General features: G+C 44.4%; 1 protein-coding gene across 1 annotated transcript in view; it reads right to left on the bottom strand.

The window, feature by feature from the left end:
• The window catches only part of ABCG1 (ATP binding cassette subfamily G member 1), a 144865-nt gene that overhangs the window by 103791 nt on the left and 16549 nt on the right, over positions 1-24525 (bottom strand). Inside the window, exon 2 of the mRNA XM_073617270.1 lies at positions 4656-4899. Within this exon, the coding sequence (XP_073473371.1) occupies positions 4656-4899 (244 nt within the window). The remainder of the gene's footprint in view (positions 1-4655; positions 4900-24525) is intronic.

Below are 24525 nucleotides of genomic sequence, written 5' to 3'. Positions count from 1 at the left end.
GGCCCAAAGGACTCTACCTGTGCAGGTATGCTGGGGCAGCCACTGTTAGGGTTAGATAGGAGGACTTTTACCCGTCATGCTGTTTCAACAGTAATATTGTTTCAACTGCTTTGAGCCAGGTCTGAAGTTATTCAACGGGGTGCATGTTGGGTTCTGGCGTAGTCTAAAGAACCTGTGTCCATAAAAGCACTATGGGGTAAGAGTAACATCGCTACAAAAGGTTACCTCAGCAAGTCAAGGGAAAGGAGGTGGTTGCTATGGTTAACCAAGTGAAGGAACATGCTAAAACAACCAGTTCTTTGGCACGTACCTGTTCAGGTGACAGGTCTTCCGATAGCGAGGGGGTCGTGCTCTGGCTCCATCCCTAGCATTACGGAGATACAAGGCCTGATTGAGAGGTACGGGAAGAAAGGAGTTCATGAGCACACATGAGGTCCCTGCTATGTGCTGGGCGGGACCCCATTCTGTTACTGGGAGTGAGGTAACAGAGGACACTGGACTGGTGAAGTAGGCGCAGGGTCAGCACGTCTCTCCTAATGCAACCTACATCACTTATAGTGTGTAGTGACATGGGACAGCACTTTGTCAGAGGAACTCTGCACCTCAACACTACACACAGTAAAGCTCATCTCTAAGTCAACTTTTCACATAACTAGGGATCAACAACACAACATAATTTTAACACATAGGCCACTGCATAGTAGGCATCTTAAGGCATCTTAATTTACAGGCTGCCTTTCATCTTTGAACCCTGTAGTGACAGGGTCACTTTAATATCATATTCAATTTTTTTTTTTTTCAAGAATTTTTTATTCACATTTTTCAAAATACATCAAGGGGTGAGTAATGAAAAGCGGTAAGTGATTGATTTGAAAACATCATTGGATAACATGTATAGAATAGGTTGGCAAAGAGCCAAGAAAAAAAAATAAAAGATAAAAAATCATACAATAAACCATATCAAAATGAATAGTGTTCAACCGACAGGAGCAAAAACATCCCGGTAGGTCAGAGATGAGCATACATACATAACGGGAACTGGGAAGTGTAAATGATGAGGGTACCTTTATCTCATACCATGGGTTTGTCGGTAAGAGAGGTAACAAAATTACACATCGAATAATGTTTCGCTTACAAATGTGTAAAATTTAGCCTAATCCAGACATAAAGTTTTAGCCTATGTAGTCTTCACAAAGACACATGGATAATGGGTGCAGAGGGCACTGTAGCTTAAAAGGTGATCACTAGGTGGTATCATGACCATCACAGGATGGGAATAGTTAACACTCCTCTAGGGTGAGGGGGTTCGCAGCCTGAATTGGATATGGAGTCCAAGATTTTGAGTTTGCCCAAATACCATATTTAATTTTAAAATAGAGCAATCAGACAACCATCTTATCAGGAGACTTATCTTAGGTCTGGAAGTGACATAATACGCCATCTGATAGAATTGCAGGAAAACCCATGAAAGATGAAGGCACTGTACACTGATCACCAGACCACTACTATAGAAGAAGATCTCTTGCAAACTCTCCGAAATGCTCAAAGATGACCTTTCCATCTTGAACAGGACCAATGGTGTTCTACCACACCACCACAGAGGTTAGGTGGGGATTGACAAGAAAGTCAATAAAATAAAAAGAAAATTCCCTAAAAAAAAAAATAATCCTCCAGGACTATTCAGGAAAATCTGTTAAATATGTGTCTGCGTAAGGAAAGTCAGCACCACCCCCTCATCAGTGACGTTCCTCCTGGTCCCTTTGGGACACAGAAATTATCTGGAGGAAAAAAAAGGCACTGATATAGCAAAACATCACCATAGGGTCTCCTGAGTGTACAAGACAGTGCCTGCTATGAATCATTTATTTTCATGCCTGGAAAATGAGGCAGGAAGCAGAACAGGAAAAACGAGTTAGATGTTCTGAATTGTCTGCATAAAGAGGACCTGCCTCCTTGAGCAAGGCAAGTAAACATTTCGTAGACTGGAATCAAATTTTAAAGGGTGCAGACTATTGGCTCAGTTACTGGTAAAATCAAAGACTACTTGCTATGTTTGGATAAGTACCCTCTGAATTAAACATTTTGCCAAAAGAAGTTTGGAGGCTGCTAATAATGAATTTCTTCTGAAAATGCCAATGGCCCGGGAGTCATTCCTTATGCTCTGATTTCAGAACTCCCCTGGAACAGGCATGTAACCAGTGAGGTCAAAGTAGTCATACTTTGAGAGATGTCGCCACAGGTCCAGACTAGTGAAAACAATGTTCTGTTTACATTCAGCTTCTCTGCAGTCTGTACTCTACAGCAGCCTATTTCAACCAGGGTGTCCAGGCACCTTGAGGTGCCTTCAGGTTTCTTCAGGGGTGCCTTAGCAAAATGCCTAAAAATTGCATACAAGCCAGCGGGTGGATCATGCTTGCCTTTTAGTTACACAATGCCACAGATTTTCATTGTGCACCATTGCAACCTTCCAGTGGCTGGCGCCCCAACAACCAATGATGTTATTGGTTGATAAGGAGGACGTTGGGCACCCGTAGAACATCCTTGTCTCCGACAGCACTGGGGTCACATTAGCTGAGAGAGGGAAAAAAACTGAGGGAGAGGAGAAATGCTGGAATATTAGTTATTACCAGTGTGCAAAGCTGTACTTGCTTTGAAAGAGTAAATCACGCTGGGTGTCCTTTAAGTGTGGATAATGATGCATTATGAAAAAACGTTTGTCTAGTTTTTTTTACATTTTAGAATGGGGGGCCTCAAGATTGTGCAGAATTTTAAAAGGTGCCTTGACTAAAAAAAGGTTGAGAAACCTCAGTGTAGAGACACTTATTTGCAGACCAGGACTGAGAACAACAAGGATGGTATCTGCTTCACATACCTGCTTTATTTACTGCTTGCAATTTCCGGAGCCATAAATGTACACTTCTTTGCTGTACTGCACTGGGGTAATCATAACAGAAACAGATCACAAACTGCTGGAAGAAGGCAACTCCTCCAGGAGTTCAACTAATGCCGCGTGCACACGAGCGGAATGTCCGTCAGAAAAAGTCTGATGGGAGCTTTTCATTGTATATCCCGACCGTGTGTATGCCCCATCGGACTTTCTCCATCGAAAATTCAGACGGACTTAGAGAACATGTTCTAAATTTTTCCGACGGAACTAATTACTATCGGGAAAACCGCTCGTCTGTATGCTGTTCCGACGTACCAAAAACGATGCATGCTCTGAAGCAAGTACGAGACGGAAGCTATTGGTTACTGGCTATTGAACTTCCTTTTTCTAGTCCCGTCGTACGTGTTGTACATCACCTCGTTCTGGATGGTCAGACTTTGGTGTGACCGTGTGTATGCAAGACTGCTTGAGCGGAATTCCGTCGGAACTCCTTGGAAAAACCTTCAAATTTATTCAGACGGCAAAACCGGTCGTGTGTACAGGGCATAAGCCTTGCCTATTTACCCTATACAATGTTATTACAGAAAGTCAACTGGAGGGATTCCAGGTACTTGCCTCATTGCCAGTCCTGTTCTGCTGACCTTCTGCTTTTACACTTTACAATGCAGACCGCAGACAAGCTCAATGTAAACCGATGAAGACTCACTAATAAACAGTTGGATGAATTACTGAATGAATTACTGTGCTAACTTACTTAGCAGAAAGTATAGCAAGTAACAAGCATATACTGTATGTCTACCCCAAGTATAGAATAATTATGTAAGTACAGGGCTTTTTTTCCAGCAGAAACATGGGGGAATTCAGTTCCGGTACCTCCAGCACATAATGTAAGTAAGAGCAAGGGGTGCTGGTGTGTGCTGGAAGGTCTATTGTCGTTGGTGGGTGGGGGGATCTATTTTTGCAGGGGGGTGCCAGGGGAGGTTTATTGTTGCTGGTAGTGGATCTATTGTTGATGGGGGGTTAATTCTTGGGGGGGGGATCCATTGTTGAAGGAGGGGTCTATTGTTGCTGGCTGCTGGAGGTTCTATTGTTACTGGTGGAGGTCTATTGTTGCTAGGGTGAATCTATTGTTGCTGGGGGGTCTCTTGTTTCAGGGAGGGGAATATATTGTTGCTAGGGGGGATCTATTGTTGCTAGGAGGATCTATTGTTGAGTTGAGTTGAGAGTTGAGTTGAGTGGCATCTTGATATAGCACGGTCATTTACCCCGTAGGATCCCGACGCACTAGAATATTGTTGCTCGGGGGATCTTTTGTTGCTGGAGGGGGATATATTTTACTGTATTTCGTGTTATCATTAACAAATTCCATACAAATTACTTAGCATCTCAAAATGATACTTGGTTATGTATTCTCTAAATGGGGCTTTACTGGGAGGTGGGTAGGGGGTGGAACTGATAGATAGTGCTCTGAGGTGGGTAGGGGGTGGAGAGAAGGTGTGATTCATAAGCGGAGGGGGGGGGGGGGTATCTGCACCTATTCTCAGAGAAAAAAGCCCTGTGTAAGTATAAACTATAAGTAGAAATGTAAAAATGTTAAAACTTGCATATTATTCATGTGCCCCCCTGGCAACCACCGATCTGTAATAATTTCTCTTTGAGCCAACGGATATCTCAAGACCCTATACAAGCACAGTGGAACAAGACCTGACATTCTGCTTAGAAGTATGCATTTATTTTTTTTTTGCCAAAATATTATGAACTGTCTTACCTTTCTTTTTCCACCATGGCCCCTCAGGGATCGAGAATGATAGATCCTTGAAATCGATGTTCACGGCAGGTCTCCTGGGCAGAGAGGAGAAGCGCTGAGCCTCCGTTAGGTGGTTGTCCACCTTTTTTAAATGTCCATTAAGAAGTGGGGTGTCCTGGCTGTTGGCACAGTTGGAAACCACTTCATCCAATGACACACATACTGACTTTGGGTCTGACATTGTGGTTGAAGGAATGGCAGCATTCTAAAAAAAAAAAAAATAGGAATGAAACCACATTTTTTATCATGTATGGCAATGTGACAAGCATTAGTGTTGTAACTGCAGTAATGACATAAAATACAAATTGAAATGTAAACACTGTGTTCTAAAACCAACAGAAATATTTAAGAAACCTATGCCAAAATGTACCCTGCCCCTTATGCAGGATTCAATAAAACTGGTAATGGGGCCATTAGGTGAAAAGTTGGCGCCAACTGATGAGCCAACCAATCCAACATATTTGCCCATGTCTTAGATTTAGTAAACCGTTAATCCCAGAATTTCTGCTCTCTGCTTGGTTGAAAGAGTCCTCCAATCATGAGAAGGAATCCTTTGTTGAGGTCGTTCAGCAGTGACAGTTGAGGAGGAAAGATCCCCTTTAAAGTAGAAAGAGTAGACAAGGCCAGCCGTGTGAGTTTGCAGTGATGCTCTCTGTCTGTTATGAGGGGATCATGGAGCCAAGGATAGTGCTTTTTAAGGAGCTTAAGAGTTGTAAGTGGACAAAGACTGTTAAACATCAACCATTTGTTAAAGTTGAGTGCCTAACTTACCAAAAAAAAAAAGGTATGTTCTGCCTATGAGACGTCTTATGTAAAGTTCCTAAGCATGCAGATGTCTAAGCCTTCATTGGTGCTATCAAAAGGAATGGGACGTGAGTAGCGGCTGAGGGGGGACGTAGATGTGTGAGGCCTTAAAACTAGATCATAGTGACCAGGTTGAGGGTACGCAGATGTGTGAGGCCTTCGACCTAGATCATAGAGACCAGGGTGAGGGTGCACAGATGTGTGAGGGCTTCGACCTACATCATAGAGATCAGGTTGAGGGTACACAGATGTGTGAGGCCTTCGACCTAGATCATAGAGACCAGGGTGAGGGTGCACAGATGTATGAGGGCTTCGACCTACATCATAGAGACCAGGTTGAGGGTACACAGATGTGTGAGGCCTTCGACCTAAATTATAGAGACCAGGTTGAGGGTACACCAATGTGTGAGGCCTTCGACCTAAATCATAGAGACCAGGTTGAGGTTACACAGATGTGTGAGGCCTTCAACCTACATCATAGAGACCAGGCTGAGGGTACACAGATGTGTGAGGCCTTCAGCCTTAATCTTAGAGACCAGTGTTGAAGGGGACATAGATGTCTGAGGCCTTCAGCCTAGATCATAGAAACCAGACTGAGAGAGAGAGAGCGATAAATGAGGCCTTCAGTCCAGGTCATAAATCAGTAGTAGCAATCGGGAGCTTTCCATTAGCTGACGGTAACTGTGCCAAAAGCACTAATGCATGCAAACTATGCGGCCACTCGGCACCAAGGTCCACACGCCGAGAAGACACATATTTGCATGCCGATGCCAAGAGGTTAAACATTCTATGAACATTAAACAGCCATAAAACACATGTACATTAATAAAAACAAAGCACCATTTAGACATCTCTCCACACTCTGGTTGTCCAGAAATTAGCAATGGAAACTGCCAGAAATTTACCAGTGACAACTCATGGTGTCGCTTGGCCTGCCCTCCTTGCTATCTATGTCTTGTGGGCTAAGTGACAACATGAGTTGCATGGTGTCGCTGGTGAATGTTTTGCAGTTTCTAGTTCTGATTGCTGGACATCTGAAGCACGTAAAAATTTCAAACATGGTGCTATGTATTTCTCATAACCGTGTATTATGTGGCTGTGCAATGTTCATAGAATAATGATACTTCCACATTAAGGTATTTGCATATTCCAAACAAGGAATATATGATAGCTAAAACTTCTGTAGCTGTAGACATTGTGGAAAAATTAATCTTCAAAGCTCACAACAAAAGCACTGAAATCACAGCTTCCTTCCTCCTATTTTTTTAAATATCGGGGGCCTTGGCTGCCTTACAGTTTCCTAATGTAAAGAAGTGCTCTTGTTAGGAACTGACTGAAACTTAAATTGGTTGTAAACTTCAGTCATGAAATCTAAACAAAGCACATATACACTATATTACTAAAAGTATTGGGACACATATACACTATATTACTAAAAGTATTGGGACACCTGCCGTTACACACACATGAACTTTTTTTTTGCCTGAGAACTTGGTGCTTTATTTGAAAAGAAAGGTACATTACAGTATGACTGAAGAACAAAAAGTGTTCCAACACAATGTATTGTAAATGCAAAAAATAAACAAAAGAAACCAACTGTGACATTTTCATGACATTGCAGCAGTGAGATATCAGTAAGTAACAGTAAATTACAGAACTCTTTACCAACAAAGAACCGCCATTTCCCTTATGGAGGATTGTCAATGCCAAGGGACACTGCATCCACAGGGTGGAGACTGAGAGATGGAGGCAGACCCCCTGGCCCACATTACGGTCTAGACAACCCACACTCATTTGAGGGGGGACATCAGGCCAGGGTCCAGGGGGCCCCACACCTTTTCATACTTTCAGGAGCATCCCCTGTTTGAGTATGTTATTTTGTACAGTGGAAGAGCCTCATCCACCATCCTCTCCCAAGTGGAAACATTAGGTGGAGTCGAAGAAATCCATTTTTTTTTTTTTTTTTTTTAAACAAGAGCATGTTTATTGATTGTCAGAAATAAAAAAACAAGTACGAGAACAACCATACATGTATGGAATACATTTGTTCCCCTGGTACAGATTAATCAAAGTACACTAGTACAAACAAGAGAAGAAAAAGAAAGAAATAAAAATTAGAAAAAGTTTGTTAGGTGCAATTTCCATTACATCAGAGGTTCACATTAGTATTAGTGTTCCTAAGTACATTACGCTGAGTATTATTCTATTCTTCCCTATGTCCTCCAACCATATCCAGTTGTCGTATTGGTATTACATTTAACATTACGGAATAATCAGTGTAGTGTAGGTACTGTAAATGTCAAGGTTTCCTTCGGTTATGTAATTATTCAATACAAGTTTCACTGGAGTTGAGCCACCTATCCCAGATTCTGTTATACTTGGCCGGGCACCCTCTGTGTCTGTATAGTACTTGCTTGTATGGCAATGCTTTGTTTATTTCACCAATCCAGGCTCGGACTGTGGGGGGGGCTAGTCCTCATCCAGTGTCTGGCAATCACTTTTCTGGCACAGAACAAAGTTTCGTGGAGGAAAGTTGCCAAATACTTTTCAGTGTCAGCGTCTGGCAAGATGCCTAGCAGGCATGTTTTGGGATCAAGTTGTAGGGGTGAGCCCATGTGATCGTATAAAAATTTTATAACGTGTGTCCAATAGTGCTGGATGTTTGGGCATTCCCATATTAAATGAACAAAAGAACATGGATTAGCTGAGCACCCTGGACAGTTGGGATCCTGATCGCGTGAGAATTTGGCCAACCGTGAGGGGGTAAGGTAGGCTTTGTGGATAATATACAGCTGAATCAAACGTTCGGAAAGTGTTGGGGATGATTTCTTGACATTCTCCAGTGCTTCCTCCCACTCCGAGTCTTCTATTGGGCCTATGTCCTCTACCCACCTATTTTTAGCGCTATCTATAATTCTTGCTACTGAGCGCGCCCGTATAATGCTATAGAGGTTGGATGTCAATTTAGCTGGTTCTTCACCTATAATCACTTCAACCATAGGTAGTGTTTGTGTGTTAGGAAAACCATCTATGAATTGGGCCCGTAGAGCATGTCTCAGCTGCATATAGCTAAACAGCATGTTTGCAGGTAGGTCAAATTCCTCTCTAAGTGCTTGAAAATGTCCCACCCCTAGGGGCGTAAGTACCTGAAATAAATATGTGATTCCCTTAGTAGCCCACGTTGCAGCACCAGGCAAGTGCATTCGTTCTTGCAGTTGGCGGTTGCGCCATAAGGGTGTATGTGAATGATAGAAATCAGCTCCGGTTAGTTTAAGCGCAATCTCCCAAATTCTTTTATGTTGGTGTAGCAGATGGTTCTGAGTTGTGCCTCTTCCCCTACCTTCCCTGCCTCTGAATATTACTTGTAGGGGAGAATCCATCTCCCCATTTGATTTTCTACATACTAAAGCTTGATATCTATCTTTGTCAGTTTTATGAAGATGAAATAGATGTGAGATCTGTGCAGCTATATAATATGCATGTAGATCCAGGAGGGCAGCTCCTCTGTCGGTGGTGGGGTTTTTTAGGGTATTCCAAGCTAGCTTATGTCTATTGGATCCCCATATAAATGAATTGACTATCTGATCTAGGGCTTTGAAGATTTTTAGGGGGATAAGTAATGGTGAGTTCCATAGTATATAAAGAAATTTTGGGAGCAGAATCATTTTAAAGAGGTTGATTCTCCCCATCACTCCCAATGGGAGTCTAGTCCAGACTTGTGTTCGGGATTTCAAGTATGTAAATAGAGGCTCTATATTGTTGACAATGAATTCCTTGGGTTCTCTAGTAATTAATACACCTAGATATTTGATAGAAGCTACTCTAATTAATGGAAGGGAGGCTGATTGGCGCGTGGGTGATGTTAGATCTAGAGGCATAATTTGCAACTTGGACCAGTTCATACTTAGTCCAGAGTGTTTCCCAAAATCCTCTATGGTCTTTAGGGCCGCCTGGAGGGACGGGCCAGTATCCTCCAGATATAAAAGCATATCGTCGGCGTACAGGCTCACCGTCTCCACCAGGTTACCAGCCCTGAGACCCCTAATTCCTGGGTGCATCCTGAGAGAGATGGCCAGGGGCTCGACTGCTAGGGCATACAAGAGTGGGGAGAGTGGGCAACCCTGGCGGGTGCCACGTTCCAGCGGGAAGGGGTCTGATATTGTTCCATTCACAAGCACACTAGCTTCTGGTGAGAAATATAATAGTTGTACCCACTTAATAAATCTGGGCCCGAATCCGAACCTCCTTAGGCATTCCCATAAGTACTCCCACTCCACGGAGTCAAATGCCTTGGCGGCATCCAGCGCCACCACTGCTCGGTCCCCTATGTTCTCATGGGTCGCTTGGATATTCATATATAACCGACGCAGATTCATGGCCGTATTCTTCCCAGGCATGAATCCCGTCTGGTCGGGGTGGATAATGGAGAGAATAATTTGATTAAGTCTAATGGCCAAAACTTTTGCTAGAATTTTAATATCTGCTTGGAGCAGTGATATTGGGCGATATGATTCCGGATATTGGGGATTCTTTCCCGGTTTGGGGATCACTATAATTACTGCCCGCCGGAGGGATTCAGGCAGGGAGCCAGATTCGAAGATGTAGTTATATAGTTTGAGCAGCTCAGGGACAAGTACCTCGGAGTATTCTGCATAAAAGTCTAGGGGTATGCCATCTTGACCAGGGGCTTTCGCTGGGGCTAGGGACGAGATCGCAATTGCAATCTCATCCGCAGTAACAGGGGCCTCCATTTCTGTCATCTGAGGTTCTGAGATCTGGGGGAACGGTATATCGTGAAGGAATGTCTGTGTCTCCTGTCTAGTGACTTTTACTTTAGAGGAGTAAAGGTCGGCATAGTATGTTCGGAATGCCGATGCTACCAATATGGGGTCCGTTAAGGGAGCATTATGTGAGTCTATCAAGGACACCACCACCGGTGGACTAGTGTCCTGATGAGCCAAGTATGCCAATAATTTACCCGCTCTTTCACCCATCTCGAATATCCGTTGTCTTGAGAAAAAAAGTTTTTGTTTGGCTTTCTCGAAGTGTAATTGGTTTAGAATTCGGGTATGTAGTATAAGTGTTGATACCGTGGCTGGGGTAGGGTCTAAATTGAATTCTTTAGTTGCTATTTCCACTTTTTCAGAGGCAAGGTGAAGTGCAGCTTTAGATGAGGCCTTCAGTCTATTTATGCGTGAAGAGAGGATTGTACGGACTATATCCACTGAAGCGGTGTCCCTATTGTGGTTGAAAAAAATATTGCCATTCCTCCTGGATATCCTCCTGATCTTTTAGGGCAGACAGCCAGAAGGGATGGAGGCGCCATGTGTGGGATCCCGTATGTGGAGTGAGGCGTAGGGTAGCCCAACAAGGAGCATGATCTGAAAGAGATCTAGTATGGTATCCTGAGTCTGCTAGGAGTGGGAGGAGCAGTTCTGAGATTAATATGAAGTCTATGCGGGACATGGTGGAGTGTGTTGCCGAAAAGCAAGGGAAGGCCTGGGTGTTCGGGTATTTAGATCTCCATGTGTCTATTAAGGAGAATTCGGACATTAATCGCCCAAATCTGGTGCTGTCAGGGGTTTGAGCGCTCTGGAAGGACTGCAATCTATCTCTGGTGGGGTTTAGAACTTTGTTAAAATCCCCCAGCCAAATAGCAGGGATGGCAGGGTGCTGTGACATATACAATAAACCTTCTGTGACTATAGCAGAGTTATAAGGTGGGGGTATGTAAAAGGCAAGAATCAGGTATTGTGAACCACTGATAGTACAGTGCAGGAAGATGAACCTGCTCTGAGGATCCGTCCGCACTGAAATTATGCCAAATGGGGTAGTTTTAGCAATGAGTATGGAAACCCCTCGGGAGTAGGAGGAGTGCGTAGCATGGTATGCCCACCCTATCCATGGGCGTTTCAGTGCAACCTGTAATTGGCCTGTTATGTGCGTTTCAACTAGCACAATTATATCCGCACGATAGGACTTAAGGCAACCAAAAATTGCCGTTCGCTTAATCTCGTCCCGGATTCCCCGGACGTTCCATGTTAGGAACTTTACATTAGTCATATGTGTCATGGGGGTACGTATAGAGGTCAAATTTTCCCAGGACAGGCCCAACTCCAACACTCGTCATTTCCCACCCTGTGGTCCATCTTAGAGTTGGGTAGTACCATAAACAATCAGCACCTTTATAGTCCAACATATCAAAATGCATGCTCTGTGAACTTAAATATAACATTTCCTGTTCCCCCCTCCCTGCTCTCAGCCTCCCAAACTTGGCTGGAGCATAAGACCTGTAACCTGTGTAACCACTAGTAGGCACCGTGGTACCCAATAGTACACTCTAACTGTATTGACACCAGCTAAAGCCTAGTTGACTATGCCGGTGACAATATACCACACTAGTGGTAAGGGCAAATAATTTCTGGTTAATAAACCGACAACGGTATTTTAGACGGTATGTTTATGGAACACCTGATGGGACTATGTATTCCATTTTTACGCCCATATGTGGTATATAGTAATAGGTAACAAATTCCCCATAAAACATATTGTAGTACATATCTATTAAAGTTGAGCTGGTGACCCCGTGCCCTCCTCCCTCATCTCTCTTGTTATAAACATGGCTGCAACCAACTTTTAGGAGCCTGAGGGGCCGGACAGAAAAGACCAGATGGAGGGGTACAGTCTCTTCCTAAGATGAGGTAAAGTCATGGGGAGACAGATAGGAGCGCGCGTACCCCAGGTCGGGGCGGCTCAGAAACATATACTGGAGTTCAGGGAATGCGCTCTGAGCAGAGATTGCATAGATAAGTCACTTCAGCCTTAATAGTGCAGAGTGTATTGTGAGACCTGCACCTGGGTAACACCCGGAGGGGTTCTGTCTCTGTAGGGTGTTATCAAATAATGTTGAGCCGCTTCCAGTAGAGCCAGGGGCTTTAATTAGGGTACTGTATGTGTATTAAATGTTAATAGAGTATGTGGGGGCACGGAGTCTCACCTAGTCCTCTGTAGACGGAGGCATCATCTTTAGGCTGGTCTGTTTCTTTCTGCATCTCGCCTGTCGATCCACTCCGATGCAAGTGTTGGGTCATCAAAGAAATATGCCCGGTCTTCGCCCACCACGCGTAAGCAGGAAACAGCATGGCATACTTAATGTGTTGTGCTCGTAGGCGTCGCTTGACCTCCGTGAACCTGGAGCGTTGTTTCTGCACCTCTGCAGAAAAGTCGGGAAATGCTGAAACGGATCCTGCCTGGAACGGAATATTGCCTTTAATTCTGGCCATGCGAAGGACTGCATCGCGGTCTCTGAAATTCAGCATTTTCGCAATGAAGGTGCGTGGAGGGGCTCCTTCCAGTGGTCGGCGGGCAGGCATGCGATGTGCGCGCTCCACCACGAACGTGGTGGAGAAAGCCTCTCTGCCATAGGTTGCAATGAGGAGTTTTTCTAGAAAAGTAGCTGGGTCTGTACCTTCTGAGCCTTCAGGCAGCCCGATAAAGCGCAAGTTAGATCTGCGGGCACGATTCTCCAGATCGTCGTGTTTCTGCGCCAATAGCTGGACTTGTCGCTTAAGATCCTCTTGGGAATGTTGAAGAGGGTATAGGGTGTCCTCTGCCCGGCTAATTCTGGCCTCTGTTTCAGTGACCCGTTCTTGGATTTTAGTCATATCCTGCCTTATTAGTGAAATGTCCACCTTTTCCTCTTCTAGCTTGGTAGTAAGTGTGGATTGGCAGAGGGAGATCGCCTCGAGGACACGCGCTGTGTCTGTCGCCTCGTGCTCTGTGTGAGAAGCAGGGTATGCTGTGGAGGCGGCGCCATCTTGCCCCTCACCGTCCCGCTCTGTCCTACGATACCGCTCCAGGGATGAAGAGGCTGCAGCGTTCCGTTTCGGCGGCGACATGACTCGGCAGGTACAGCGGGTCTTTATGGGACAGATGTGGGGCTCGAAATATCGTTTGGGTTCACAGGATGCTTGTGTCAGGATCTACCATGGACGGAGCATTGCTCACACACGTCCTATCCCATTGCCGTCCAGGCCACGCCCCCACACACACACATGAACTTTAATGACACCTGATAGAACACCTTTGGAATGAATTAGAGCACAGACTGCGAGCCAGGCCTTCTCATCCAACATCAGTGCCTGACCTCACAAAATTTTGTGAACCTTTGGATGGCTCCATCCAGCTTCCTGTACATTTGGAAGATCTATTGATTTTATTTACGTGTTGTCATACCATTGTACCCATGTGGAAGTTTACTACAATCTTTCAATAACTGTAAGTCAGGAATGTGAGGTCTAATATGTGTTTTTCCCTTTTTCCCCTTCCCCTTTCCTCTTCCTCTCCCCCCAAACCCCACGACCCCCCCCCTTATTTTTATATATTTATGTATGTTTTTTTGTCTCCAGATATTTCTCCATGCCTCTCCTGAGGAAGGGAGTTTCCTATCTTGTGAAACGCATCGAGAATGTCAGCACAGGCTCTTTAAGCTGATGGTGGATACTAGTATAGACCATCTATATTCAATGCAAGCTTTCTAATTTATTTTCTAATTAAAATGTATGTTTTATTGCTGTGTATTTGAAAATGCATTTCTATTGTTGGTATACAGTATATGTACTGTATGACAGCTTGCTATTTAAATGTATGTAAAACACTTTTGTAAACAATACATTTTCTTCTATTTTACATTTTTTGAGGTGTTTCTCATAAAAGTCCCGTGGGCTATCAATAGTTGTTGTGCATGTACCAATTGGGACACCCTCTTTCCCTTACCCATCTCATACCAGCTCTTCTCTTGCTGACCTCAAAAATGCACTTCTGGAAGAATGGTCAAACATTCCCATAGACACACTCCTAAACCTTGTGGACGGCCTTCCCAGAAGAGTTGAAGCTGTTATAGCTGCAAAGGGTGGGCCAACTCAATATTGAACCCTATGGACTAAGACTGGGATGCCATTAAAGTTCATGTGCATGTAAAGGCAGGCATCCCAACACTTTTGGTAATATAGTGTATCTGCGATGTTTACTTGTCTCTCTCCAAAGCTCTAAGTGTTGTTTCTTTCTGGTGCTTCGTTCCTCTGTTATCAGCATGAGTCACTTCTGAGAAGTTTTCCCTACACATGAGATAACATTTGTGATGGGGAGGAGAGCTCAGCACTCAGCTTGTCCTTTCAGAACACAGTTCTGCAGTGTGTGGAGGGGGTGTGTGTTCCTTTGCTACAATCAGCTCTCACGCAGTGTATAAGAGCTGTAACTGCAGCTCTCCACCCCCTCCTCTGTGATGCTGAAAAATGCAGCAGGATTTTAACTAAAATCAACACTTTTGAAGGGATGTACAAAAGAATAGACCGCAAATAAACTTATGTTGGAGGAATTGTTTCACCTCTGTATCATCTGAGGCTATTCACTTCACTGGGTATATGAGAGGGTTTACAACCACTTTAACTTCAGAGTCTCTGTGATAATAATATGTAAATACTTTCATGTCCATAGCTGGGTTGCAGGTTCAAGCAGGAACCCATTTAATTTCCAAACATTATTACCCAAATATTGCCAGCAGACATCGTGTCCACATCTGGATTCGTTTTTAGAGTGACCCCTTCTGGCCTGCTCCATCATACAACATTCAGCTTCTGCGCCAAGAGTCCTAAATAGCCAACTGAATATACGGCAACTGATACCGGTCAACTCAGCAGAACTTTAATCTTTCTTGTTCAGTTCTTGGTGATCAAATGTCGCTCAGGTGGCACACAAAGAAACCGGAGAGATTTTATTATCCCAATGAAAAAAATTAAAAAAAACAGCACCGATGTCAGTAAATCTGGATGAGAATTTCAAGTTAAATCCTTACAAAAGGTTCAGATTGCTTCACCTATTATAATGCAGCAGCCGTGAAAGCAGCCGAGGCATGAAAAAGAAGACTGAATGTTCCAGGTCTATTCACGAGGGCTGATCGCCGTCATAAAAACCCAATACAAAACGTCCCTGACTGCACTATGGTGTAGGGGATGGCAAGCTCAGATAGACATACAATTTTGTAAAAGAGTTAACTATAAAAATAGTATTAAAAAAAAAGTAGAAAAGAAAAATCATTTCTTTCATTTGTTAATGTATTCAATGCCTTTTATAATGGGGAAGGGTGCAAGGTCCACACAATATACTGAGGGATTATTTTACATAGTTATGTAAAAATAACCTGCATATGATGTCGAAATATTTTCAGTTTTTTTCTACATCCCCGCAGACTTGTATTATGTAAAGCAGGGGTCCTCAACCTTTTTGGTACTATCGGGGACCAGTTTCATGGCAGCCAATTTTTCCCCGAGGACCAGGGGTGGGGGGGGGGGGGCTGGATATTCACGGAGTATGCCCCCAGCCCCCCCTCACACCACAACCCCCTTTACAGTGTCCACAGTCCTCCTTTACATTACAGTACCCCTTTTAAAGCAGTCCCACAGTGTCCAACGTTCACATCACAGCCCCCCCTTTACTTTACAGTGCCCCTTTACAGTTCAGTCCCCTTTACATTGTAAAGGGGCATGATGATGTAATGGGGACTGCACTGTAAAGAGGCACAAAGATGTAACGGGGCTGCACTGTAAAGGGGCACGGTGATGGTAATGGGGGCTGCACTATAAAGGGGCACGAAGATGTAAAGGGAACTGCACTGTAAGGAGGCAATAAGATGTAACGGGACTGCACTGTAAAGGGGCACAATGATGTAACGGTTGCTGCACTGTAAAGGGGCAAGAAGATGTGACGGGGGCTGCACTGTAAAGGGGCAAGAAGATGTAACAGGGCTGCACTGTAAAGGAGCAATAATATGTAACGGGGGCTGCACTGTAGAGGGGCAAGAAGATGTAATGGGGCTGCACTGTAGAGGGGCAAGAAGATGTAATGGGGCTGCACTGTAAAAGGGCACGATGATGTAACAGGAGCTGCACTGTAAAGGGGCATGAAGATGGGATGGGGGCTGCACTGTATATGGGCATGAAGATTTACATTGGGGGCTGCACTGTAAAGGGGCACGGTGATGTAACGGAGGCTGCACTGTAAAGGAGAACAAAGATGTAATGGGGGCTGCACTGTAAAGGGGCACGGTGATGTAACAGGGCTTGCACTGTAAAGGGGCATGGTGATGTAACAGGGCTTGCACTGTAAAGGGGCACAAAGATGTGATGGGTGCTGTACTGTAAAGGGGCATGAAGATGTAACGGGGGCTGCACTGTAAAGGGGCATGGTGATGTAATGGGGGCTGCACTGTAAAGGAGCACAAAGATGTAACGGGGGCTGTACAGTAAAGGGGCACGGTGATATAATGGGGGCTGCCCTCTCCAGAGCAGATCTCCAGCTCTTCCCACGCCCTGCCCTGCTGATAGGATGACAATGGTGGCAGGGTAGGAGACCCAGGAGAAGACACACAGGCTCAGTGACACAGCTGCAGGTGAGCGGCAAACACAGTCTTGTCACCTCCCGCTGCACGGCCTGGCCATTAATAGGTCACGGACTGGTACTAGCCAGCGGCCCGGGGCTTGGGGACCCCTGATGTAAAGAATAAGCCACATGTAATATTTATTCCCCCGTCATCTTTGTGTAACAATCAGCAGCTAATTTTATTTCTCTTCAACTTTTTTAATTCTGTCTTTACAGCTTGTCAGTGAACTGACATTTCTGCTTTGACAGGGTGAGAATACAAGTGAATAGCAGCACACATACCTTCCCTGAGAAGAATGACTTTACTGGTATAATCTGTAAAAATTACTATTCTATTGGATATTAGGTTAAAGGCTGAACTCCAGCCAAAGGACAAAGGATAAACCTTAATAGCCTATTAAATGATAACATGAAAAATAAGCTTTTGTTACAGTATTCGTATTCAGTAATCAAGAGTTCTCTCCAAAGTAGTTCTTTTCTGCCAATAGATGCTCTCAGCATAATCATGTTCACAGGGTGTGCCTTAATCACCCCATGCACATTATCATTATCGCTCTGTGTGCTGACAGGAAGATGGGAAAGACCTCCCTCTTACTGGCTCTGCCGGTAAGTATACACTTCTCTTACACTGTGCCAGCAGGGAGATCGATGTGCCGGAGTCATATATATATATAAACATACATACAAACATACATACATACATGTGTTCTTGAGCTTTAGGGTGCACACCCTAATGCAATAGGCTGCGTACACCTATGGCCCTCAGTCTGATGGTCAGCATTATTCAACTCCTTTCCTCTAAACCCTGACTGTGTTGAACCCAAACCAACTTGAGACAAGGACAATGAAAGGTGAAGCAGTACAAGGATGAGCTCATAAATCTGATCTCTCCTCCTGTTAGCATGCACTTTGCCAGCACATGAACTGGTTGGATCCTTCTGCTTTTTTGTTCTCTCGTGGTCAAGCCCTGCTGGGTAGGGATGCAAGGACTGATACCAGATTCTGGTACTTTAACATTTAATGATATTTTATGGTTAGAGTTGAATAAAATTGTGTCTATTTTATCTGCCTAGAATTGAGCTTTAAAGGTTAGGTGATAAAGATGTAATAAACTCATCAAAATATTGTCTCACCTCCAGTTACCTGTGGAATACTGGACATAGATAGCCTTCAGGTCATCCAAATCATTTCTCTTTTCTGCTTGATGGCCTTTTTCTTTACCCTCTTGATGGGAACTAGTGCATGGGCACCGCCTGCCACATTCCCGGCATCCTAACTGATGCCGGAATCTACTGACCACCTTGTGGTGATGGCATTGGGCACCATTCCAGCATAAGCATGTTCTCATGATGACCGGTTCCCAGTTCACCATGTAGTAGACCAACTAGGAACACAGAGGATGCTGCTCTAGGTTCAACCGTTTGTAAGATCCCACACAGCTCCTCTGTATCCAGGTGCAAATATGGACAAACAGGTATGTGGCTGGCTGCACTACGGAACAGGATATCCTTATTAGAAACTCAACATCTTTATTAGAAACTTAAAATAGCATAAAAAGGCAACCAAATCTCATAGAAGAGGAAGGGCCAACATGTTTCGCACTGCTAGCACTTAATCATGACATCATGGCATAATTATGATTAACCGCTAGCAGCACGAAACGCATAGGCCCTTCTTATTCTCCCCTATGGGATTTAGTTGCCATTTTATGTTGTTTTAAGTTTCTAATAAAGATGTCCTGTTCCAGAGTGCAGCCATCCACATACCTCTTAGACGAACTAGGAAGTCACCAAGCAGGGGGAACGGTGCTGCGGTCTGCAGTCTAAATAAACATTGTTGCTACAAAAAAGAAGTGAGAACAAACCGGCCTGCAAAAGAAGAGATATCCTACCTACCCCTTAGGTGAGCCCTGGCCTTCACTGTCTTCTGGAGCTATGGCCATCAAAGAATCTTCTACACCTGGGTGTGTCAGATACATGGTGCTACCCCTATATCAGTAGTGGTCAACTTTCTTGATATGGGGATCCTCAAATGCGGCCCCAGATATCACCAAAGGGCCACGCATAAAATGTAGTGAATATTCATTATCTAAACCAGCAGACATACAACAGGATATAGTCAAGAGATGGTCAGACACTGCAGACATGGTACAAGAGATGGTTAGAGACTGCAGACATGATACCAGAGATAGTCAGAGGCTGCGGACATGATACAGGAGATGATCAGAGACTGCAAACATGATACAGGAGATGATCAGAGATTGCAGACATGATACAAGAGATGGTCAGAGACTGCAGACATGATACAAGAGATAGTCAGAGGCTCCAGACATGATACAAGACATAGTCAGAGCCTGCAGACATGATACAAGAGATGGTCAGAGACTGCAGACATGGTACAAGAGATGGTCAGAGACTGCAGACATGATACAAGAGATGGTCAGAGACTGCAGACATGGTACAAGAGATGGTCAGAGACTGCAGACATGATACAAGAGATGGTCAGAGGCTGCAGACATGATACAAAAGATAGTCAGAGGCTGCAGACATGATACAAGAGATGGTCAGAGGCTGCAGACATGATACAAGAGATAGTTAGAGGCTGCAGACATGATACAAGAGATAGTCAGAGGCTGCAGACATGATACAAGAGATAGTCAGAGGCTGCAGACATGATACAAGAGATGGTCAGAGACCGCAAACATGATACAAGAGATGGTCAGAGACTTTGGATATAACACAGTAGATTTTCAGATTGGGGAAAAAACACAGGAAATGGTTATAGACTGCGAACATGTATTGGAGTTGTTGGAGACTGGAAACTTGCTTCAGGAGACAGTCATAGACTGGAGACATATTACATGAGGCTGCTAGAGATCACGACTATAGCAGGGCAATTGGGAAACACAGATTATTAGTGTGTGCAAGGGCCCAGGCGGTCGCACAAAAAGTGCCTAGGGGCTGGATGTGGCCCTCGGGTTGAAGGTTGTGCACCAGGGCCCTACATCACTATCTAATCTGAGTATCCATTTATAAATTGGTATGTTACTGCAGCCCTCCTTCACAAGGATAGGTATGTTTGCTGCTATGCGCTTGTATTTTCTCCCTGCCAGTGCTGAAAGGTCATAACGTTGTCAGCCTGTGTGGCCTCTAAGTAGCCTTGTCTGTCCACCAGTCAATAGATAATTACCCCCCCCCCCCTCCCATTTTTAAAAGGTACATTGATCGCTTTAAATGAAAGATTTGGGTTCACTTTTTCAATGGGATACATCAGTTTTTCAAGTGCTTTTCCTCTGTAAATGTTTGTGACCTTAAAATCCTCATCAGCCAATGAATACCTAAATATTCCTGACAAATAATAACAAACCACTTATCGTGTGAATGCATTTCTATGTATTGGTATGGCTCACCCTCTTATGTAGCACAATAGAGAATTACATGAAATAATTGTGCTACATAAAATAATAATTATCTCCGCCAGCCAGTAGTCTGTATTAATAAATGATGGAAACGATCATTTCTGGAGAGGGATGATAATGGAATTGGACACAGCTCATTCCAGGTTGTGCAGAGGCGAAGCGGGGATTTTGTGAAGATCCTGCGCACAGCTGGTTGGACAAATCTGTTTTTGTAATTCTGTCGCTGAATGGAAACCCGGTAAATAGTTGCTGGCAAAACACAAGGCGCAGAACGCTGCCAAATTGTTGATGAACTGATTGGAACTGGAAGGACTTCTTCCTGGGTCTAGGCCCACATAGGGGCCAATATATTGGGAATATACTGAGAAGGAACAGCAGGAGTAGAAGAGGAGCACAGGGGGGGAGTTGTGGGCAATCCTTCTATAGGAGGTCCACGTGACACCTCAGAGGAAACCAATAAAAAATCTATACAAAGTACAGACAAGTGAGAATAGAGGCAATACACAGAGAGATTTTTTGTGGAAACACATTCCCATAGACAGGGGAGTACTCGGAATGGTCAGGGGTGGGTAGTGGGGTTCCCCCAGGGTTCTGTGCTGGGACCAATTCTATTTAATTTGCTCATAAACGGCCTCGAGGATGGGATAAACGGTTCAATCTCTGTATTTGCAGACAATACTAAGCTAAGCAGGGCAATAACTTCTCCGCAGGACGTGGAAACCTTGCAAAAAGACCTGAACAAATTAATGGGGTGGGCGACTACATGGCAAATGAGGTTCAATGTAGAAAAATGTAAAATAATGCATTTGGGTGGCAAAAATATGAATGCAATCTATACACTGGGAGAAGAACCTCTGGGGGAATCTAGGATGGAAAAGGACCTGGGGGTCCTAGTAGATGATCGGCTCAGCAATGGCATGCAATTCCAAGCTGCTGCTAACAAACCAAACAGAATATTGGCATTAAAAAGGGGATCAACTCCAGAGATAAAACGATAATTCTCCCGCTCTACAAGACTCTGGTCCGGCCGCACCTGGAGTATGCTGTCCAGTTCTGGGCACCAGTCCTCAGGAGGGACGTACTGGGAATGGAGCGAGTACAAAGAAGGGCAACAAAGCTAATAAAGGGTCTGGAGGATATCAGTTATGAGGAAAGGTTGCAAGCACTGAACTTATTCTCTCTGGAGAAGAGACGCTTGAGAGGGGATATGATTTCGATATACAAATACCGTACTGGTGACCCCACAATAGGGATAAAACTTTTTCGCAGAAGGGAGTTTAACAAGACTCGTGGCCACTCATTAAAATTAGAAGAAAAGAGGTTTAACCTTAAACTACGTAGAGGGTTCTTTACTGTAAGAGCGGCAAGGATGTGGAATTCCTTTCCACATGCGGTGGTCTCAGTGGGGAGCATCGGTAGTTTCAAGAAACTATTAGATAAGCACCTGAATGACCGCAACATACAGGGATATGTAATGTAATACTGACACATAATCACACACATAGGTTGGACTTGATGGACTTGTGTCTTTTTTCGACCTCACCTACTATGTAACTATAGACACACTCCTAAACCTTGTGGACAGCCTTCCCAGAAGAGTTGAAGCCATTATGGCTGCAAAGGATGGGTCAACTTAATATTGAACGTGGATAGATAGATAGATAGATAGATAGATAGATAGATAGATAGATAGATAGATAGATAGATAGATAGATAGATAGATAGATAGATAGATAGATAGATAGATAATGTATGGAAATCAGTGTCCCTCTTCTGTATTCCCGGCTCAGTCAATGACAAAAGCTGCTTTACAAAAAGACGTCTAGAGGAAGGATAATTTATGCCGCGTCTTGCTGTTCCGTTCTTCCAATAAGAAATGATTTGATAATGACATATCTGAACACATTCACTTCCTCCAGGAAACATTTTCCAGCCCTTAAAGGTACACACCAGGTAAACAGGAAGCTTTATACAGGGAGCTCCATTCTCCTTCGGAGGGTCTTCTGTTTATTATCCAGGCACAGCTGCATTGTACCCTCTGCTTGACATCCATGTGTTGGTGAAAAATGTGTCTGCTCATCTGTATGAAAATGCAAAGTAAATAATCCCAACACTGCGACTGTTCTGTAATCAGAAAGGTCACTTGAGGCACCTCAAAGGATAACTAAAGGCACAACAGTAACCTCCTCACCACATGTTTTAACCCGGTAAATGTGGAACCACTGCGCTGCAACCAAATGCATTATACACGATTGGGAGGTGGCGCAGCCCCATACACTTAAAAGGGTTCGGGATCAGTGACAGTGTTACCGCTCCATGACCACCTGTGTGAACAAGCCCTAACAGTGAACATTTCTTATGGGCAGACAGCGGCCAGTGGGAGTAGAAAACGTCCTAGTGTCAGTGAGAGCAAACAGTGCCTTAGGCTTGGTGGTCAGCAGAGGGGAAATAGTGCCCCATCATTGGTGTCAGGAGGAGGAATAGTGCCCCATCATTGTCTTCAGTGGGAAGAATAGTGCCCCATTATTGGTGTCAGTGGAAGGAATAGTGCTCCATCTTTGTTGTCAGTGGGAGGAATAGTGCCTCATTATTGGTGTCAGTGGGAGGAATAGTGCCCCATCATAGGTGTCAGTGGAAGGAATAGTGCCCCATCATTGGTATCAGTGGAAGGAAAAGTGCCCCATCATTGGTGTCATCTGGAGGAATAGTGCCCCATCATTGGTGTCAGAGGGAGGAACAGCGATCCATTGTTGGTATTAGTGGGAGGAATAGTGTCCCAACTTTGGTGTCAGTAGGGGGAATAGTGTCCCATAGTTGGTATTAATGGGACAAATAGTGCCCCATCTTTGGTGTCAGTGGGGTGAATAGTGTCCATCGTTGGTGTCAGTGTAAGCAATAGTGTCCCATCATTGGTGTCAGTGGGAGGAATAGTGCCCCATCATTGGTGTCAGTGAAAGGACTAGTGCCCCATCATTGGTGTCAGTGGGAGGAATAGTGTCCCATCACTGGTGTCAGTGGGAGGAATAGCAATCCATTGTTGGTATTAGTGGGAGGAATAGTGTCCCAACTTTGGTGTCAGTGGAGGGAATAGTGCCCCATCATTGGTATCAGTGGGACGCATAGCGACCCATGGTGGATTTGAGTGGGAGGAATAGTGCCCCAACTTTGGTGTCAGTGGGGTGAATAGTGTCCATCGTTGGTGTCAGTGGACGGAATAGTGTTTTTATCAGTGGGAGGAAAAGTACCCCAAGAGCTGGATAAAGGCATGCAAAGGGCCACATCCGGGCCACAATGTGGAGACCCCTGAAATATACTACTGAAATTACGGTATTTTGTTATATCTTTGCAATACGTGCAAAAATATAACTATTGACGCAGCCAGAAATCTTGTGAACTGATAGCTCCCTGTACTCTCTGCCTGTGCCGACTGTTACCAGGTAAATTGTCCTATGGAATAAAAAGCACCCCTCCCCCATTTTATGGAGATGAGAAGAGGGGAGGTGTTCTGTAGTCCTAACACACTTCCCGTCCTAGAGGGACAATGCTGCTCCTCCATAGATACAAGCAAGTGTTGTCACCCTGGAAGTTTGTTACTGGTAAGATCACCAGGAGAAATAAAAGGGGAAAAAAAACCTGAAAAAAGTAAACTAGCACCCACTAGGGACACATTTAACCCTTTGATTGACCCTGATGTTAATCCCTTCTCTGCCAGTGTCATTAGTACAGTGACAGTGCATATTTTTAGCATGGATCACTGTATTAGTGTCACTAGTCTCCAAAAAAGTATCAAAAGTGTCAGTTGGGTGTCCGATTTATCCGCTGCAATGTCGCAGTCCCACTATAAGTCGTTAATCGCCACTATTACTAGTGTAACAATGTGCACTACAACTATAAAGTACAGTGATCCTCCGGTATTTCTATGCATCGTATGTCTCTCTAGTGCCCAGTGTTTACAACTGACATCATGTTTATGAGCCAAACTAAAGGGATTGTGGGATGAGTAGTTCCACAGACTGATAATTGCTTCGGCTGACTCTGTACCTGGACTTCATATCCCAGGATCTTTCCTGCCATCAGAGAGATTGCTGGGAGGAACTATAAAAGAAACCACAGCTCCACCCTGCGCCCTTCTTCCTAAGGGGCCTGACGTGAGACGGACCTCTCTGTGCATGG

Source organism: Aquarana catesbeiana, linkage group LG02 (genome assembly GCF_042186555.1).
Source record: "Aquarana catesbeiana isolate 2022-GZ linkage group LG02, ASM4218655v1, whole genome shotgun sequence".
In the NCBI taxonomy this organism is placed as follows: domain Eukaryota; kingdom Metazoa; phylum Chordata; class Amphibia; order Anura; family Ranidae; genus Aquarana; species Aquarana catesbeiana.
Note: the sequence above shows the minus strand (reverse complement) of the source record. Positions and strands in the feature narration are given on the sequence as shown.